The 19,860-nt window shown below is 38.7% G+C and overlaps 1 protein-coding gene across 3 annotated transcripts in view; it reads left to right on the top strand.

Moving 5' to 3' along the window:
* The window catches only part of LOC139465636 (fibrinogen-binding protein-like), a 41,877-nt gene extending 27,199 nt beyond the window's left edge, over positions 1–14,678 (top strand). For all 3 annotated transcript variants that reach the window (XM_071247341.1, XM_071247342.1, XM_071247343.1), the window contains exons 3-7: positions 644–746; positions 3,372–3,465; positions 4,898–4,964; positions 6,448–6,514; positions 8,122–14,678. In XM_071247341.1, coding sequence (XP_071103442.1) covers positions 644–746; positions 3,372–3,465; positions 4,898–4,964; positions 6,448–6,514; positions 8,122–9,158 — 1,368 coding nt within the window. In that variant the 3' untranslated portion in view covers positions 9,159–14,678. The remainder of the gene's footprint in view (positions 1–643; positions 747–3,371; positions 3,466–4,897; positions 4,965–6,447; positions 6,515–8,121) is intronic.
* The last annotated feature ends 5,182 nt before the right edge of the window (positions 14,679–19,860 follow it).

Genomic DNA, 19,860 nt, shown 5'->3' on the forward strand with positions numbered 1-19,860 from the left:
TATTTTTAAAAAAACAACAATTTACTAAAATACTTATTAGGAGACCGCAGGACACAGGGTTTAATCTTTGTGTGAAAGGTAATGGCTAGAAGTAGATCCATGTTTGTTCCAGGCATCACTATTTGCATAACTTTATTTTTTTCCAAGGATGTTTTGCAACAAGGTTTTTTTTTAACTAATTTAGATGTTGCTACCAAAATAAGGTTCAAGTGTCATAAGGTTATGGTTTACAAGTCAGGAGAACTATAGAGCCTTGTGACTCTATTTGTGACTCAGTTTGTGCCTGAGATATTTTTCGGCTACATAATTTGTGGCAGGCAACTCCTTTTATTTTTTACAGTCTGAAGCATAATTATTTTTTCACTAATTTCACTAATTTTTGGTAATGATTTATATTTTGGATAAAATCCCCCCCCCCCCCCCCCCCCCCCCACACACACACACACACACCCACACACACACACACACACACACCCAGACTATCAAATAATTGTTCCCTTAGGATTAATGAATAAATAAAGTTAGTTACAGAAAATGTTTCCCTATTTGTTAGCAGAAGATTCTCTCTAGTAAGGAACACAAAAAGTATTTCACCCCAGAGTCCTTCTGTACTGTATGGTTTAACTTGTCATCTGTCTGACAGACATATGGCATCAAGAACAAGAAGACCAACGAGTTGGAGGTGATGACCTATGTGGACTATGTGGAACTTCACAGTTCGGCAGGGCTGGCTGGCATGCGTCGAGGTACGTTGTCCTTCAGGGGCAGGGTGTGTGTGGTTGGAGGGGGCATGACTTAGTGAGTTGGTGGGGGCATGACTTAGTGAGTGGGAGGGGGCATGACTTAGTGAGTGGGAGGGGGCATGACCTAGTGAGTGGGAGGGGGCATGACTTAGTGAGTTGGTGGGGGCATGACTTAGTGAGTGGGAGGGGGCATGACTTAGTGAGTTGGAGGGGGCATGACCTAGTGAGTTGTTGGGGGCATGACCTAGTGAGTTGGTGGGGGCATGACCTAGTGAGTTGGTGGGGGCATGACTTAGTGAGTGGGAGGGGGCATGACTGAGTGAGTGGGAGGGGGCATGACTGAGTGAGTTGGTGGGGGCATGACTGAGTGAGTTGGTGGGTGCATGACTGAGTGAGTTGGTGGGGGGCATGACTGAGTGAGTTGGTGGGGGCATAACTGAGTGAGTTGGTGGGGGCATGACTGAGTGAGTTGGTGGCTGAGTAAGTGCGTTGGTGGGTACATGACTGAGTGAGTTGGTGGGTGCATGACTGAGTGAATTAGTGGGTGCATGAGTGAGGGAGTTGGAGGGTGAGTGAGTGAGTGAGGGTTGGAGGATGGGTGAGTGAGTTGGTGGCTGAGTAAGTGAGTTGGTCGGTGCATGACTGAGTGAGATGGTGGGGGCATGACTGAGTGAGTTGGTGGTGCATGACTGAGTGAGTTGGTGGGTGCATGACTGAGCGAGTTGGTGGGTGCATGCAGAGTGAGTTGGTGGGTGCATGCAGAGTGAGTTGGTGGGTGCATGAGTGAGGGAGTTGGTGGGGGCATGACTGAGTGAGTTGGTGGGTGCATGACTGAGTGAGTTGGTGGGTGCATGACTTAGTGAGTTGGTGGGTGCATGAGTGAGGGGGTTGGTGGGTGAGTGAGTATGGGTTGGAGGGTGAGTGAGTGAGTTGGTGGTGAGTGAGTGAGTGAGTGTGGGTTGGAGGGTGAGTGAGTGAGTTGGTGAGTGAGTGAGTTAGTTGGTGGTGAGCAAGTGAGGGTTGGAGGGTGTGTGAGTGAGTTGGTGGCTGAATAAGTGTGTGGGTTGGAGGGTGATTGGGTGAGTCGGTGGGTGAGTGAGTGAGTTGGTGTTGAGTGAGTGAGGGTTGGAGGGTAAGTGAGTTGGTGGGTGAGTGAGTGTGGGTTGGAGGGTGAGTGAATGAGTTGGTGGGCATGAGTGAGTGAGTTAGTTGGTGGGTGTGTGAGTGAGGGTTGGAGGGTAAGTGAGTTGGTGGGTGAGTGAGTGTGGATTGGAGGGTGAGTGAGTGAGTTGGTGGGTGAGTGAGTGAGGGTTGGAGGGTAAGTGAGTTGGTGGGTGAGTGAGTGTGGGTTGGAGGGTGAGTGAATGAGTTGGTGGGCATGAGTGAGTGAGTTAGTTGGTGGGTGTGTGAGTGAGGGTTGGAGGGTAAGTGAGTTGGTGGGTGAGTGAGTGTGGATTGGAGGGTGAGTGAGTGAGTTGGTGGGTGAGTGAGTGAGGGTTGGAGGGTAAGTGAGTTGTAGGGTGAGTTAGTGTGGGTTGGAGGGTGAGTGAGTGAGTTGGTGGGTGAGTGAGTGAGGGTTGGAGGGTAAGTGAGTTGGTGGGTGAGTGAGTGTGGGTTGGAGGGTGAGTGAATGAGTTGGTGGGCATGAGTGAGTGAGTTAGTTGGTGGGTGTGTGAGTGAGTTGGTGGGTGTGTGAGTGAGGGTTGGAGGGTAAGTGAGTTGGTGGGTGAGTGAGTGTGGATTGGAGGGTGAGTGAGTGAGTTGGTGGGTGAGTGAGTGAGGGTTGGAGGGTAAGTGAGTTGGTGGGTGAGTGAGTGTGGATTGGAGGGTGAGTGAGTGAGTTGGTGGGCATGAGTGAGTGAGTTAGTTGGTGGGTGTGTGAGTGAAGGTTGGAGGGTAAGTGAGTTGGTGGGTGAGTGAGTGTGGGTTGGAGGGTGAGTGAATGAGTTGGTGGGCATGAGTGAGTGAGTTAGTTGGTGGGTGTGTGAGTGAGGGTTGGAGGGTAAGTGAGTTGGTGGGTGAGTGAGTGTGGATTGGAGGGTGAGTGAGTGAGTTGGTGGGTGAGTGAGTGAGGTTTGGAGGGTAAGTGAGTTGGTGGGTGAGTGAGTGTGGATTGGAGGGTGAGTGAGTGAGTTGGTGGGTGAGTGAGTGAGGTTTGGAGGGTAAGTGAGTTGGTGGGTGAGTGAGTGTGGATTGGAGGGTGAGTGAGTGAGTTGGTGGGTGAGTGAGTGAGGGTTGGAGGGTAAGTGAGTTGGTGGGTGAGTGAGTGTGGGTTGGAGGGTGAGTGAGTGAGTTTGTGGGTGAGTGAGTGAGTGAGTTGGAGGGTGAGTAGGTTACATCTAAGGTGCTTCACCTCGCTGTGCAGAGTTTCATTCCTTCTACATGTGAGAATACTACAACCATGTCTTCAAATCCCAGATCCCTGATTGGGTTTGAGACCTACATCACTTCAGGTTTTCCTCCAACATCAAGCTGACATGCAGTGATATAACTGAAATAGTGTCAAACAAAACACATTCCCTCACTCAAACATTCAAATGACAGAACTCAACAAAACAGTTGAGGATTAACATGTTGTTTGACAATTAAATGTTGAAGTACCAATGTAATGTTGTGTTTGTTCAACAGGGGACGTGATTCTGTCTGTGAATGGTGAGAGTGTGGAGGGCGAGCCTCACAAGATACTGGTCAGGAAGATCAAGGACGCCAAGGACACTCTCAGGTAGGGACCAGGGAGTCAGATGGAAATCCTAGAAGTACTCAGTTCCCACTCACATGTCCCGGGTAACTGGAATCTTGTGACATGACAGGACCAGGACCTGTTCTATGTCTATCATTTCCAAGTATGATTTCTAGAAAGAACCTTTTCCTTGATAATTAATACACCAACATCCAACATGCCCTAAGACCATTGCACTTTTCAGTGCCCTTTGCAGTGCCCTTTGCAAAGGTATTTGGAAGGGAGATAAATCTGCAAGCCCACATTGTCTACCACTGGCCTGTAAAATCTCAAAGAACATGAAGAATCTATCAGTTTATAATCACCCACCATGGCGTAGAGCCAGGATTTAGGATTTCACATTTCGTTTCTGGAGCACAACTCAAAAACCATTCAATATCTTTCAACACAACTTGGCAGGTCCTGAAGTGTCATTTTTATTTTCCTTGATTTCCATGGAAACAATTTGGACTTAGTCTCAAAAGGGAGGGGTAGGTGTCATTTCCAGAGCACAACTAAAAAACTAAACTAAACTAAACATTTTTCAACCAAACTTGGTACATGTATTAATCAAGGGCTTAAGTGGTGCCTTTTGCTATTAAGGAATTTTAATTTTTGTTATTATTTTCCTGTTTCCATCAAAATGTTTTTGACTTTGACTCTGTTCATAGTGGTGTGTTTGTCTGGACCATATCTCTAAAGCTAATAATTACTCTTTCTTGAAAACAGGTTGTCAACTGCTGCCTTTTGTTATTTAGGGATTTTATATTTGTTCTGTTTCCATGGCAACAAGTTTGATTTTGACTCTGATCATAGTGGTGTGTACTTGACATAGAAATACAAAGTTCTGATCCAAATTCCATTGTAATGTTTTGATAGTTCAATAAGTACTCTTGTATAAGCATTATATACAAATTCTCTCATCAAGTTGAACAAAGTAACAGTCAGATGATTTGTTCTTTCGAATTTGAGGGGACAGGGGAGATTTGTCATCTTCTGATGACTCTTGTTTTATGGCCCTTGCTCCGTGCATTTTAAACTTCGTGCATAGTGTGTGCAGTGGAGACATGAATGAAAGTTTTGCTTAGTTTAGACATACTGATCAAGACTGTGTTCGAAAATTAGACCCATAAATTATTTTTTACAGAGTTATGACCCTTGCTCCATGCTTTTCAACATAGTGTGTGCAATGGGGACAGGCTTTCTCAGAAACACCAAAGTTACATGCATGAAAGTTTGCATGCTTATCTAAGAGATGCTTGTCAAGACTGAGTTTACAAATTGGTGCCATAAATGATTTTTTACACAGTTACAGCACTTGATCCATGTTATTTTACTTAGTACATACTGTGTGCAGTGGGGACAACTACTGAACTTCCCCCTTGGATCTGGCCTCAGAAGTAGCTCTGTATAAAGTATTTTGATGATTTCACAGGCTTGTTGTGCTGTTTGAAGACTGCTGTCGAAAGGTGGAGCTTTATGAAAGATTCATCAAACTCAAGGTGAGACCCCAGTGTGTGGTACCTGTTTTGGCTTCTCAACCTCTGACAGTCTCTCCCTTTCATCAAAGAATAACTATTATCATATAATGGATATGTTGCAGATGAAAACAGTATCCGTTGGGTATATTTGCGGAAAAATATGCAAATAAGGAAACGGTCAGGTACGGACTATTTTCAGTGTTTACAAACAAAGATGGCATCACCCCTGTCTACTGGCTATTCAGTCATGATTAGCCATTGTGGATCTAGACAAACTACTGTGGTAATTGTTATCATTATCCAAATGATCAGCATCTAACTGGGGCATAGCTGAGGTCCTTTACAATTGTAGTCAACGTTGGAGATAAGAATGTTTAGAATGATAAGAAAAAGTTTAGCAAGCATGGTATGCATACCAGCTTCCATACCAGTGTTTGTAGACTGCTGTGGCTTGGCAATCTTTTTCCAAACTTAGAAAAGTTACATTTGGCTGAAATAAGTCCAAGATTGTACTTTGTTTCATTTTATCGTTGTGTGCTGCATTTGTAATGTTGTGACAATGTCAACTGACCAGGCAGACTGTGAACAGATGTAACATGTTGTAGACTACTGTAGATTCCCTTAGATAAAAGTGGGGACACCTACTGATTGGCGAAAGATATTTTTGGGCTTTTAAAATGACATTTAATTAGAACTAATTGTGCCTATATGGTACTGTATTACTTGTTGTCACTGTCCGACGGACTAATCAACAAGTTTGTGACATACAATGTTAATGCCCACATTCCAGGAAAACGTCCAATAATCAGGTATCATTTGATAGAAATTGTTTCTATGATGGGATTTAAGAATTATGTTATACGATAAAGAGGTTATCACACTTGTGTGTTTGGGATGGTAAATATCCTTGCCAAGGTTTGCCAAATACTAATGATTATTCCTAATACAGGATATTAACCATCCCCAAAACACAAGGCTAATATTTATTATGAATACAGCATGATACCATCTATTTATCACTGAGAATTCAACAAAATTCATGTTTCCCTGATGGCGAGGTATGTTTTTTCAAGGTACATGGATGGATCATACATTTATGATCATGGACCAATAACCTTCAAGTATTTTACATGTAACATGGGATAATAACATTATGATCACAGTAACAAATGGTAATTGAAGCATGATTAGTGTTAGTTGATGGAGGCCGGCAAGCTGGCTTGTATGGGAATGGTGACAGGCCAATCAGATGACTACATTCTTTAATGGAGTAAGGATAATTCAATTTATCATACCTCCCTGTCAGAATGATGAGATCTGATTGGTCCATGTGATCTTGATAAAATACTGCATGTACCCCCGAGTGTTCCTACTACAACTTATAATATCTACAAATTATATCCCCAAGTCCACAGTAACTTTGCATGTATTCATCTTTGTTTGAAATAACTCACTCCAATTTATGATTCCAAAATTATGAATTATTCTTTCTTGTGTTTTACAGCAAGTATTGAAGGCGAAATTGGACGAGCTACGTTATCTGGAGAAAAAGGAGCACTACATTCTCGAAGGTGTGTCATAAGGCAGAATAGTTCGAATAATTCCCTCTCCGAACTTTTCCCTCAATCAATGTCATGACACCCCAAGTTCCGTATTTTAGCTCACCTGACAAAAAGTCATATCTATTTGTCTGGCATCAGGTGTCAGTTGTGTGTTGTAAACATCTTCTCCTCCTCAACTGTGGCATGCATTTCTTCTAAATAATTACATTTTGGTGTTGGTCCTTAATATTTATGCCGAAATTATTTGAATATCAATGCTGACAGGAACTTTGGTTAAGTGATTGTCTTTGTTGGCATTTTTGACAAAAGTTTGAATTGGAGCACTTATGTTTTTGCCATTTTGCTGATTCCACATTAAATTTGGACTCTCTCATTTGTTATAATAGTGAACTGTGTTATTCCTATTGTAGTGTCAGTGTAACAGAGGGTGTTTGTGTGGGAAGGGCACTACTGCTGTACAAACCTTTGGAAAAATCATGACCTGACAGGGAACGCTGCTTTATTGCATAAGCCGTCGTAACAGTGGACAACAATGGGGTGAACATCTATAGTGCACGTTTTGAATCAACGTAGTGCATAGACAAAGATATGTTGAGTATGCGCCTTGTCGCACTCCACCACTGTGCCCTGTTCAATATCAATGGATTCTTCAAATGCAGGGGGAACTCCTATTTTCCCAAAACATGGTGTTCACATTGATTTTTCTTCAAGTTTGCTACCTATGTTCATTAGGGTACACAATTGGTGTAGGAATTTAAGGCCATGGGTAGAAAGTTGCTTTCATTCAGTTGGTATCTTGAAAACCTTTCTTGTCTAAAAGCTAAAATGCCCTCCTCTGGTTATTTCTTGAGGTGACTTGTGTTACTAGTAAGTCATACTTTGTGGCATTACTGGATTATCAGGCAGGAAGGCAATCCCAGCCTTACTTCTTGGGATAATGCCACCGTTATGGGGGAATCAGAAGATGATGTTAAGCATGAACTATATTTTCTATATATTTCATTCAAGACAAACATTTCTCTGAATACATGTACTACTTAAGAACACAACTTACTGGCACGGGATTGCTTCTATGAGGAGAAATGAAAGTATTGGTATGTAGGGTTTTATGACTTCTTGTGTTCAGCCATTGGGCTGTCACATTGCATCCCAAATGGCTGCCAGTAACAGCTTGACCTCACTGATGACAAGGTTCTATTTCAATCCATAGAAAATTCACTTGCTACTTTGACTTATAGATAATATCCCTTGTCATACAAGAGTGTTAGTTCAGGAGAGGGGTGGTAGGGTAGAGTAGTGGTTGACACAAAGGCCCAGAGTTTGATTACCCACAAAAGTACAATGTGTATAGCCCTTTTCTCGTGTTCCCCTGCGGAGATATGGCTAGAGTATTGTGGTGTAAAACCCAATTCATTAACTCAGGAGAGATAGTTCTTTGTCACTTTACGTTATATATAAACATTATGTGTTTTCAGATTTGTGAATTTGAGCCGAAGGCATCACATTGAATACTCAGTAACACCAGCAAATCTGAAAACAATGTTTATCTCAATGTATCATAATCTTGGTGTAGTAATAAGCATAATCATTGACTTTTGTGTTTTTATTTCTATCAGGGCATGGTGGGTTTTCACGATTTTCCTCTGTACGGAGCAGCCTACGCAGCTCTGCCTCAAGTGACTGGGATCGCTTCAGCATGGTTGTCTCCCCTGCCCAGATGCTTCAAAACCTTCCTAACAAACTCACCCAGCAACACTTCCTGTTTCCCAGGGCCTACCCAAGGAGTGTTGATGACTCCAGTGAAATTTCTCTCAATGATATTACGCTCAACGACAGCTTTTCCGATGACAACGATGCATTCCTTGACTCCAGTGCAAGTTGCTCAGATATAGTTTCATTGCAAGGAATCCGCAAAAATAAAGTGGATTCCCTATCCAATAAGAGTGTTAGCTCATTAATTACCAATGCAGAAAATCAGGAGAAAGATGCCACTACAGAGGAAAAATCAGAAGCAGAAGTTTTTCAGGTTGAAGAGTCATTCAAGGAAGTTAACTCTGGAATAACAACACATTCTGAGAAAGATGGGGCAGACACAGAACTTGTGTTACCTTGGGACCACAAAGACTGTGTAAACAGTTCTGAAATAACTCTGGATAATTCAATGCCTCTTGATAGTAACTCTGAAAACATAGCTGATGTGGGAGATCACTCTGAAGGTGAATCTGACAAGGGAGATAACTTTGAAGGTGAGTCTGGCAAGGGGGATCTCTCTAAAGGTGAATCTGACAAGGGAGATAACTTTGAAGGTGAGTCTGGCAAGGGGGATCTCTCTGAAGGTGAATCTGACAAGGGAGATAACTTTGATGCTGACTCTGGCAAGGGAGATCACTCTGAACGTGCATCTGGCAAAGTGGATAAATCTGTTGACATGCCAAACCTAATAGATGCAGCAGCACCTGAATGCCAGCCAAAGGCAGGAGATCAAACTGATACGCCACAGGTTTCTGAGATCAACGATAATAAGGAACATGGTTCTTCTTCAGATGCTGCAAGGAAAGACAACTCTCCAGAAACCATGTCACGACCAAAACATTCAAAGAGATTTGTACGTGGAATATTGGTAAATGACTATGACGAAATTACAAAGTTGTGATAACATGTTGCCATATATATTGTTACCTACCCAAATATGATTTATAAAGTTTATTTTAATGTACAGAAATGTGATATATATCGAATATGGTGCCCGATATTAATTTTGTTCCATGTTTGTGTGTTAATCAAAACATTCCACATATCTGATGTTATTTGTTGAGAAAGTTCAAAGCTTGTGCTAGTCATGAGAAATTGAATTAACTTTTAACTCATTTGACCATATGCAAACACAACGATGTGAAATATATATTATCAGATAAGACTGTGCATCAAATAAGTATTTGTTAAATGAGGTTGAAAAATTCAATATCAAAAGAAAAATTCTATTATTCTTACACTGTGATTTCTTTTTAAGGTCACCAGTATTGTATGCACAGTGATTAAGATTTGCTTTGACTTTGGAATCATATCAGGTATAAATATTCTACAAATCAGGACATATATATACACATACATTCACTGATATTGAGGCATTCACATTCATAATCATCATGCAGAGATTACGTTACTCAAAATGCATTATTCCCCACATGGGTACAATGAGGGAAGCCCATTTCTGGTGTCCCCCGCCATGATATTGTTGGAATATTGCCATACTAAAACTAACTCACTCACTCACTCAACTTCTATCAAATACATTGATTCCCTCCCTTCCTCCTTACTCAAGCAGTAGTATTTCAATAGCCTTTTGAAAGCTGTATCCACAATTAACACATACTCATTGCCTCAGCCTGTGCCAAAATCGTTTTACATGTGGATTTTTATTAGCTGAGCTGTGTACCCTGAAATCAGTCTACTTGAGACAGGTTTGCATGACTGTCTAAAGTTGCAGGCTCACATCTATATCTTGTATATTTGAGAGGAGTCAAACGTTTGGTCAATGAAACCTGTGCCATGTCTTAACATAATTATGTTGTAATTATATTCTTAATAGATTGAATGTTTTGCTTCAACAAGTTGCCATTACTCCATGTTTATTTTCAGCTGAGATTTGTCAATCTGTGATGTGTTTGAGCATGCTGAGTGCTATGGGTGCAATGTACATATAAACTTCAGTAAACAGCCTTTGTAGATTTCCTCACTTCATGAAGGGTTATTCTGAGCAATGATTTAGCTTACTATCTGTTTATTAAGCTTTTTGTCTGTGTTTTAAACTTTTTGCAAAGAGTTTCAAGTTTTTGAAAACCAATAAAGACTGGAATATATATTAATGTGTGTATGGAATAAAAATGGCTTGATTTTTATGTCTTTAATTCTTCTCGGCCAATATGTAAGATGCAAAGGATCAGACTCGCATTAACACCAAACAGGTTTTATGGAGGTGTACGTAACCACTTTATAATATGCAAAATATATGTACATTCAAATATGTATATACATGTACGTCTTTGATACATTCTAAATTGAAGTGTTGTACACAGAATTGTATTTTGTTTTGGTTTATTCCATGCCTATTACTGATATTAAGCCAATTTGCCAAAATGTTTTAATTATGAAAATAACAGATGCCCAACAACATTGTAAACAAGGTTACAATGTAAGAAACATATTTAAGAAGTATTTGTACTGTATATATCTTGAGTTGATTTAAATGTTTTATTTTTGAAAATTTTGTTGAAAATTGTTTTACATTTCATATCATCTGTTCATGACTAAACCTTGAACTTCAGGCAATGATCAAAAGAAGTGAGACAGATCGAATTTCTAAACTTTTATCCTTTATTCAAAGAGAATCTTGACTCTGTAGGATTATAGGATTGAAGATTTGTAGTAAGCACTGTCTGTACTTCAAGCCAATCAAGAAACATCATCCTTGATGATCCAGGGTCTTATAGTAGTGTTAGGTACAAAGTTTTGGAATAACTATAAGCCAATACAAGCTCCATGTCTTTTATTGTCTCTCTCAGATAGATGCCATGGGGTCCTCTGGCTTTCATTTTTCTTGAACAAGGGGAGGTTACTCTTAAGACTATGTAACAGCTATGACAGTTCAGCGGTAGAGACACAAAAATATCTCCATTCAGTTATGATTAAAAGATATTAAACACCCTGGACCTGGACCCACTCACCACTACAGCTTCTCCGAGGACGTGACCGGACAATGCCCATCTCTCCTATCTATAACATATAGCACAGAAAGGTGCCTGCTCATGAGGGCAATTTGGTATGAAGTCTATTTTAGCATTGGTCCATTTAAATCATGCGCAAGACAATGCTGTGGTAGCCAGTGGGTCAAGATTGTTTGTCATATAGAAAGAAGATACCTATGTAATAAACTGAATACAGGATCGGTAAATATACAGAGGTTGCCCGTTTCAAAATTATGTCTTCCATGAGCCAGTCACCTTTATGACGTATAAAACTTTCTCTGTAATCAAACTTTAGTTTACTTACTATATTTATGTACTGGTATTTCAGCTTTTAGACATTTGTGTTAACTTCAACTCAGATCAGACTCCATAATTTTTTTCCTTTGTTATTATGAATTAATAGTTGTAAAACTCTGTGATAAATAATATAAGCCTCTGTTTTGTATCTTACCAAATCTATTATTGTGATAATAACCACTGTTGCATGTATGGTGAAATCACCTTACCATGCCATAATGTGGCCCTTTTGTAATGTGATGGTTCACGGGTTTCACAGACCAGAGACAAAAGTCACAGAGTAGGAACTAAAAAAAGCTAAAATCTATTTATATTTTCCTGATGGACCCACCTTTTCATGCATCAGAAAAATAAAAAAGCATACAAAATTGAAGAAACTTTTATCACTATGATCTTTTTTGATAATTATTGATCAATTTCAGTGTGCATGTATTAAATCTGAAGTACAACTGTATTGTTGAATGTGGAATACATAAAATAACTATTATCCATTTCAAGCTATGTCTTTAAGACCAAATGCACATCATGGATCTGCACTCTCCAGTCTCAACATGCTGATAATTTGAGAAAATACAATTTGGCCTTTTCTTTGTCCCCACTGATATGTTTCTAATGGAGCATGGAAACTCTACGCACAGTCGACAATCTGAACAGCTGTGTTTGATATGTGGTATTGTCTATGTTAGTTAGCACTGTTTACCATTTTGATCAGGAACACAAGAGATTGAACAGGACCAGTAAACTTCCTTGATCCTGATCCTTTGACTACAAATTCTGGTCAGTTTGAAACACTTCCCAACACAGAGGTCATTTGTAATCAATCTCATTAAAATCAGATCTTTTACTCTTATATGATACTCTCTGCATGCAGATCTGACAACCCCTCATGTCACATGGGCTAATCAGCAAGACTTTATCAGTATGAGTGAGTGAAGCATGCAGACCTGCATATATAATTTCCGTATTGAAAACCAATTAAAAATGGCCAGTTCTGAATGTAAGTAATGAAAGCTGCAGATTATATTGTGGCTATTTTATACACCCTGTGGTTTCGGGGCACCATGGCATTAACACCCAGAGGGAAACAATGAAGAAATATTGGTGTTCCGTATGTGTATCTTTTGTGAACATCTATATTTCCAAATTGAGATGGTAAAGGAATGGAGCCAAATAGGTTTATAAAGCTGACTTCTGATTGGATCAGCAACCCAGGTTCATATAACGCGAATAATCTATGATGGGGTTGTTGGATCTTCACGCAGAGACATATTCGAGCAGATCTGATTTAAATGAGACTGTTTACTAATAAAACAAATGTCCATGTTTTGCACTGTAGTTGTAATGTAATTCCTGCAAACAATTTCAAGATTGGAGAAACAGAAAGCAATAACTTTAGGGCTGAGGAATTTAGGTGTTTTTTTTTGTTGTCCAATAAACATCACAAATAATTTGTAAACTGTTGCTTTGGAACCTATAAAAAAGATATAGAATAACTTTGTGATCATTCATCCAAACAATTAAAGATGGAGGAGTTCCCTCTGCCCAATCAAAAAATAGCCATGCTACCTTATATGAAGTGAATGTTCGACTTGTCTGTATGTACTCAATAGGTTGTTGGGAACATGAACTGTTAAAGCATGGTAATGGAAGACAATTTCATCGATTATTTTTGGCAATTTTGATTTTCTTTGGATTAAACTGATGTATGAAAATTATGCTGGGATTACGTACCAGTACTTCGGATTTCCCTTCATATGAAAAATCATATTGCATGTTTGAGTTGAATGAAATCTGTTGATGATGGTGGATGTCAATATCTGCTGTAATCAGGTGATTGAGTCCATGATATCAAAGCCGTGCAGAGGTCCCAGAGTTTTATTAATGAAACCATTTTATTTTACCATCACTTTAGAGTGAATATTTTCCAATTTGGTTTGGGGATATTTTTTACCTTTTTTAACAAAAATTGCTGACAATCTTCCAGTCATATAAAGAATGGAAAGTAGTGAAGTAGTGACATATTGAGCAATTTCAAAATACTGTCTTTTATGTCAATCAAGTTCAAAGACGTTTACCTGAGGACCTACATTAAGATGTAACCATATATTTTGTGGATGTCCATGTTGTGGTAGGGGTTATCTTGACCTCATCATCAAATTTTTCTGACAAATCACATGAATCTGTTGTGATGTTGTTATCATAGCAAACATCTCTCCCTCAAGTTACAAGTTCCTGTGGACAGACTTACTTGTATTAATAAATTCAAAGCTTATAAATATTTCACTGTAGTTTTGAAGCTATTTCAAATAATATTTATGTAGCATAATCTCTTGTCTATCTATATTCTTTTTGACATTACATTGACCTCAAGTTCGAGTCAGTTATAAAAACATTCTTGTTTCTTATGACCTCTTTTTAATCCCGACTTAGTAGGGAGTGAGGATTATATTTCTTAAGTTATTTCTATTGTTGGGAACAAATCTATGGAATTTAACTTGATTCTAACGTATTACATGACCTCTGAAGCTCAAGGTGCGGAAAGTTGGAATCTGTAACGAAATTATTTACCAGGGTTGGTTATTGATAGTCAAGATAACTTTTATCTTTTAACAAATGTTAACAATGCTTAGAAACAAAAACAAAATATTATAAGTGGGAGCTCATATACCTGAACATCACAAACTATCTTGCTCCACTCTATGCTCACAAGCAGTTGTCACAAGACATCCCTAAAATCGTTTTCCTTATTGTTCAGAACCTGCATATCAAAACGAAAACAATTTCTTACTCTTTTTTTTTGTACCAAATATTCAGTTAGTTTTTTTCTTTTTCTTTTTTCTTTTTATGAGTGAATTTGTAGTTATTTCAATAAAAAAGAAATTGTGTCCCTTTTCCTTTGAAAATCAAACAATAAGCAATTGATTTGTGGTAGCCATAGAAAGACATTTCGGGTGGGAAAATGTTGTCTGGATGTCTTCTGGAGTATTTTCAATCATCACCAGGCAGAACCTATGAAAGTGGACCAACGAAAAGGTGGCTGTCATTACACTACTTGATTCACTATTCCAAAGATCAGCAATATTTACTGTTTGTCTATATCTTGTCAATATGTAATAAACATTTATATTATTCATGCTGATGTTTGTTGTTCTCGTGTTCAGTGAAGCAGTTTAGCAGGTATGATAGAGTTAAACAGAGGCCATATACAGAGTATATGGTCTCTGGGTTAAACAAAACTACAATGGCAGTCATTTCTTTGCAGAATACAATGGAAAATCATCCCTACCAGCCCTACCCATAAATGAAAAAAAATATAATATCAAATTACGGATTGTCCTCATTTCCTCACCAAGCTCAATGATTGATTGACGATTTCCTAACGATGCCATTTTTGAAGTGAGGTACACCAGAAATTAATGTGTCATACTCACTTAGCATGTTCTCCAAATTAATTTGATATTCCCCATGGAAATTCTGGGGTTAAAATAGGTCCCCAGTAACTTGTGATTGTCCTCGACCAGTTGGTCAGGCTTGGTGACTTGGCTGATTGTGTCATTGTTCCCCCAATACTGGCGATAGTGTCAGGCTGCTTATAATATCTGGTCCAAAATTATTTCTGCAGGCCATGTGATATAGCTGGATTATTGCTGACTACAGTGTTAAACAACAAGAATGCAGTATAACGTACACCTTTTGCCATTTGGGTAAGGGATGTACGATTAACAAGAGTTATGTCCCTTGTCCAAAAGGGAGGTAAGTCTGGGAATGCAGTTACTGATTACCTCCCTTTGACCATAAACAAAACCAATTGATACACGACTACAACCGTACCCGGAGTCCATAACGATCTGTTTCTTTTTTGTCGAATCCATATTAGAAGACAAAAACAACCGAATTAAGGAGGAGTAAATTAAAACGTGCACGTTCCGTTTTAACCCCGGCGTTGATTAAAAGAAATATGTCATGAATGCATACAGGGTTATCTCCCTTAGACCATAAATGCATTACAACGACATTACAATCTCCTATCCTCACTTCTGTTTGCTATTTATGTTTCTGACTTTTAGAACATGCAGCATTCTTCTAACTCAAAATATTGTCATGCTATTATTATACCACATTCCATTTGTGAGGCTGACAACCCCCTTTTGGTACGCGGGATTCGGGATCGTTGAGTGTATTCTGGACTAAGCAGTGTGGTACGCGTGATTTGTTGGAGGTTTTTTATATAACCTCGATCTCATCAATCTCTTTTGACTTTGACTTCACGCCGAAGACCCGGGTTCGATTCCCGACATGGGTACAATGTGTGAAGCCTATTTCTGGTGTCCCCCTCCGAGATACTGCTGGAATATTGCTAAAAGCGGCGTAAAACCATACTCACTCACACTCATTTACAGAGCAGGGGTTCCCTAGTGATATCGAACATTTTTAAGTCAAGTTATTGTTATTGGTCCTGTACGTGACGTACTGACATGAAGTTATTATACTTAGAGTGAGTGAGTGTTATTATTTTACGCCGCTTTTAGTAAAAAGGGACACCTGACATTATATTAAGAAAAGATATAGATAAGCTAAAGTGTAGCAATTCTGATCCCCATGGATGCAGGCATATTTCCTGAAGAAGGTATTAAGATGAAGTGAGGTCACATGGCACTGGAAGTATCTCCAAATATGGCATTTGAATAAAGAATTAATCTTTCATGGAAAAATATGTGGGTGAAAAATAGACGGATTGTAGATCGGACATTGCGAAATAGATCCCCGAATCCTGCGTGCCAAAAGGGGGTTGTCAGCCCTCATAATAATTTCCTAATAAATTAACAGGATATACTTTGATGAACGGGTTCATTTGAAAGCTTTCTGTTAACTATGCATAAACACAATACAGAGTGTTATCCAAACGGTATATCATATATAGAATTAAGTGTGTGTGATTATGAATGAAGTTACCCACATGATACAACAACTGAACGTAGCTCACTGATGTGCTTAGCATTTGAACGTTGCAACATGCAATTAATTCCTCGCGACAATGTATTTTCGAAGTGTCACACGTGACAAAATTATTCAGAACCAAACATCGATATTGAAATTGAAACGATGTACCTGTTAAACCGTTTAGTAAAAGTCAAACACTGAAGAAATAATTCGTTGAAGACAAATATACGGTCTTTTTGGTACATGCATGCACTTAATAAAAATGTGGTTGATTATGTTCATTTGGGCTCAGTACTGTACATTCGGTAATAAGAAAAGAAGCCACATATAATATGTACCCTTATATAACATGATGATAATCAATATGATCATAATATTTCAAGTAATATAATTTATAAATTAAAAAAAATATTTCGAGAAAAAAACTAAAGCAATATAACAGTACTGAAAAAGAGGAGATTTTCTTATACCATGGATGAAAACTGCGAACCTGGTGCATCGTGACACATTGATGTTTTCTCAATAAATCCTTCTCAAGAGGGTTGCTTGGTAACGGTGTTAGAACCTTCGCCGAAACGCCGCTCCAAATTGTAATAAAAAAAGTTGTTTATCCAAATATCTTATCCTTACCTTCCCAAGACGTTCAATACCACATAAATATATCCAAACTTATTTAACAAATTTCATAAAGATGGTAGATCTACCAGTTGTTATCATCATAATTTTTGTTCATAACCAAACAAAAAACAATAATGATGAAATGCCATGCTATAAATCATTTTTTATGAAAATACATGAATATTACACGATTCCCGATAGATCTAAGAAAATATGTACATGCTGTGGATTCATGGTTGCAGGGTTTTATCGTAAGATAAACAATTCCCACTCGTCGTTTAATATTATTGTGCACAGTATTAGATCTAGATACCAGTTATGTAATTTATTGGATGCAAAATAGTTAAAGGATATTCAAATATTTATATTTTAGCATGACCTTACAAATGAGAAAATACTTAATTCCACGATTTCCAATACGCAATATGTTTCGAATTTCCCGCCGAATGCTACTGCAAACCTACTCCAGGTATGAAAATAATACGGAGTTGTCTGCTCTTTATTAGAACACATGACCTCAAACAACATCAACAACATTATGGCTTCCAGGAGAGAGAGAGAGAGAGAGAGAGAGAGAGAGAGAGAGAGAGAGAGAGAGACAGAGAGACAGAGAGAGAGAGAGAGAGAGAGAGAGAGAGAGAGAGATTCTAAGTTAATCCGAAGATTATACTTAATTAATCAAATGTTCCGAAGATTATACTTAATTAATCAAACGTATTCACACAAACTCATATTACATGTACATATATACAATACAAGACAGTAGCACAAGTGTCTTGCCATTCACACAGTACAAAAGGTTAGATCAGATGACATAATCAAGGTAAGGCTTTAGTGTAAGTACATAAGCAGAAAATATCAGTATAACAGATTCCCATGTAACTACATGTATATCAATACATTGCGAGAAGTGAGTATCAGCACCAAAGAAAAATGACAACATAGATTATCTTCTTCATCTTGTAATTCCAGCTGGACATAGGTTTCAACATCAAGCAGATCAATAAAAGTTGAAAACAGTTCATTTCTTTCCTGCAGTAGAGCTTCACAATGTGATATGATGTGATTATCACAATCAAAGGCATGCTTGTTACACAATAAACAGTCCCTGGAAGTTTTGTTTCGTGATGAAACTCTAACACAAAATTTTGAATTGACCTCTGTTCTTGGTACAGATATGCTAGTTGCCATAATATATGGTGAGTAAGCTTTGTGTGTATTAGCATGAAGCGTGAAAGACCTGTATTGACAGACATTTTTCTGCGCCACATATTTTCTTCATATTCATAAATGGTTTTATTAACCGGTTGCTTCCGGTTTCTCTTTGTAGGAAATACACCACAGCTTACATATGTACAAAGGTTGTTTCGTAGGTTATACTTGTTAAGAACTGATAATAAATCTCCACATACAGATTTAGGATTAGTTGGATTTGCAATATATGCACACACAAAAAAGATGTTTAGCAAAATTATTACAGGTTAAGTTACATAAGCGGCCAAGCAGCTGAAGTTTACACTTGTCCATATAGCCGATCATTGTCCAAAGCCCAAGATTAGCAATAGTGGATTCTGATGGAGATATTTTATCAAGTCCTTGTACAGTTTGTGCGAAATCGCGTTGAGTATTTTCAATGGCATTAATGTTTTGACCCTTAATATCAAAGAGCAGTTCGCAGCCGTAAAAACTTGTTTTTAATATCATTCGTAACCAGATTTTTACACTGGTAGCTGGATGTAGCTCAGAACTGTTGAGTACCACAGATTTTAACGAATGAATACTTTGTCTTGCTTTTTGACAACATTTTTTCAGTACTTGATTTACGTGACAGGTTATGTGTTAGTGGTGTGCCCCCATACATGACAGAGTCAGAGGTTGCTATATTTATACCACCAAGTTTGCAGTTAATATGTAACACGGCGCGCGCCGGCCCTTTTGTTTTGTCTTAGAGAAGACAACAACATTACTTTTTGAAGGGTTATACGTGAGTCGCCACTTTGAGGCATATGAATGTACTGTATCAAGTGCCTTTTGTAGCCCTCGTGGTGAGGTGCTAACAAGAGTTGGAATATCTAGACCAAATACACAAATACCACTATTTGCTTGTCTAAGGGCTGTTATAAGGTCATTAATAAAGACTAAAAAGAACCAAGCAGAGAGAACCCTTCCTTGGCCGACACCTTGACTTACATGGTATATATCTGACTGTTTACCATGATAAGTAACAAAAGCATGGCTATTTGTATAGCTATGGTGTATTACAGTAATAACTTCCATGTATTTCCTCTGATATCCATTTGGTGTAATTTATATAAAAAGGCCGTCCTGCCATATTCTGTCGAAAGCCTTTTCATTGTCTAAGAAAGCAGCGTATACTGTAGAATCTCGCTGTATGTGTAGTAGTATGTAATTATGTATATGTCATCAAGTGTATTTTAGGGTCACCTCTTATTTTAATACCTAAGTTTTAGCCTAACCTGCTTTACTAATACAATAGCACAGTCACCCATCCGCTTGCCTTCTCTATTGTTTCTCTGGTTTCTATTGTTTAGCCCGAGCCCCTTACTTTCAGTGACAGGGTGCATTATGGGACTGGTCAGTTTAAATTCACACTTGTAGTTGAATATGTATGGAGACAAGTTGTCGGTTCATCGCTGATATAATTGAGTCAATTGTCACAGGTTAGTTTGTTTGAATTGTATCTTTATGTGTTCTTATTTAGTGCTTTGAAGAGTTTGTTAAGGTGCATATGTA

This window comes from Haliotis cracherodii, unplaced genomic scaffold, assembly GCF_022045235.1.
Source record: "Haliotis cracherodii isolate W230 unplaced genomic scaffold, xgHalCrac1.p SCAF_18, whole genome shotgun sequence".
Classification (NCBI taxonomy): domain Eukaryota; kingdom Metazoa; phylum Mollusca; class Gastropoda; order Lepetellida; family Haliotidae; genus Haliotis; species Haliotis cracherodii.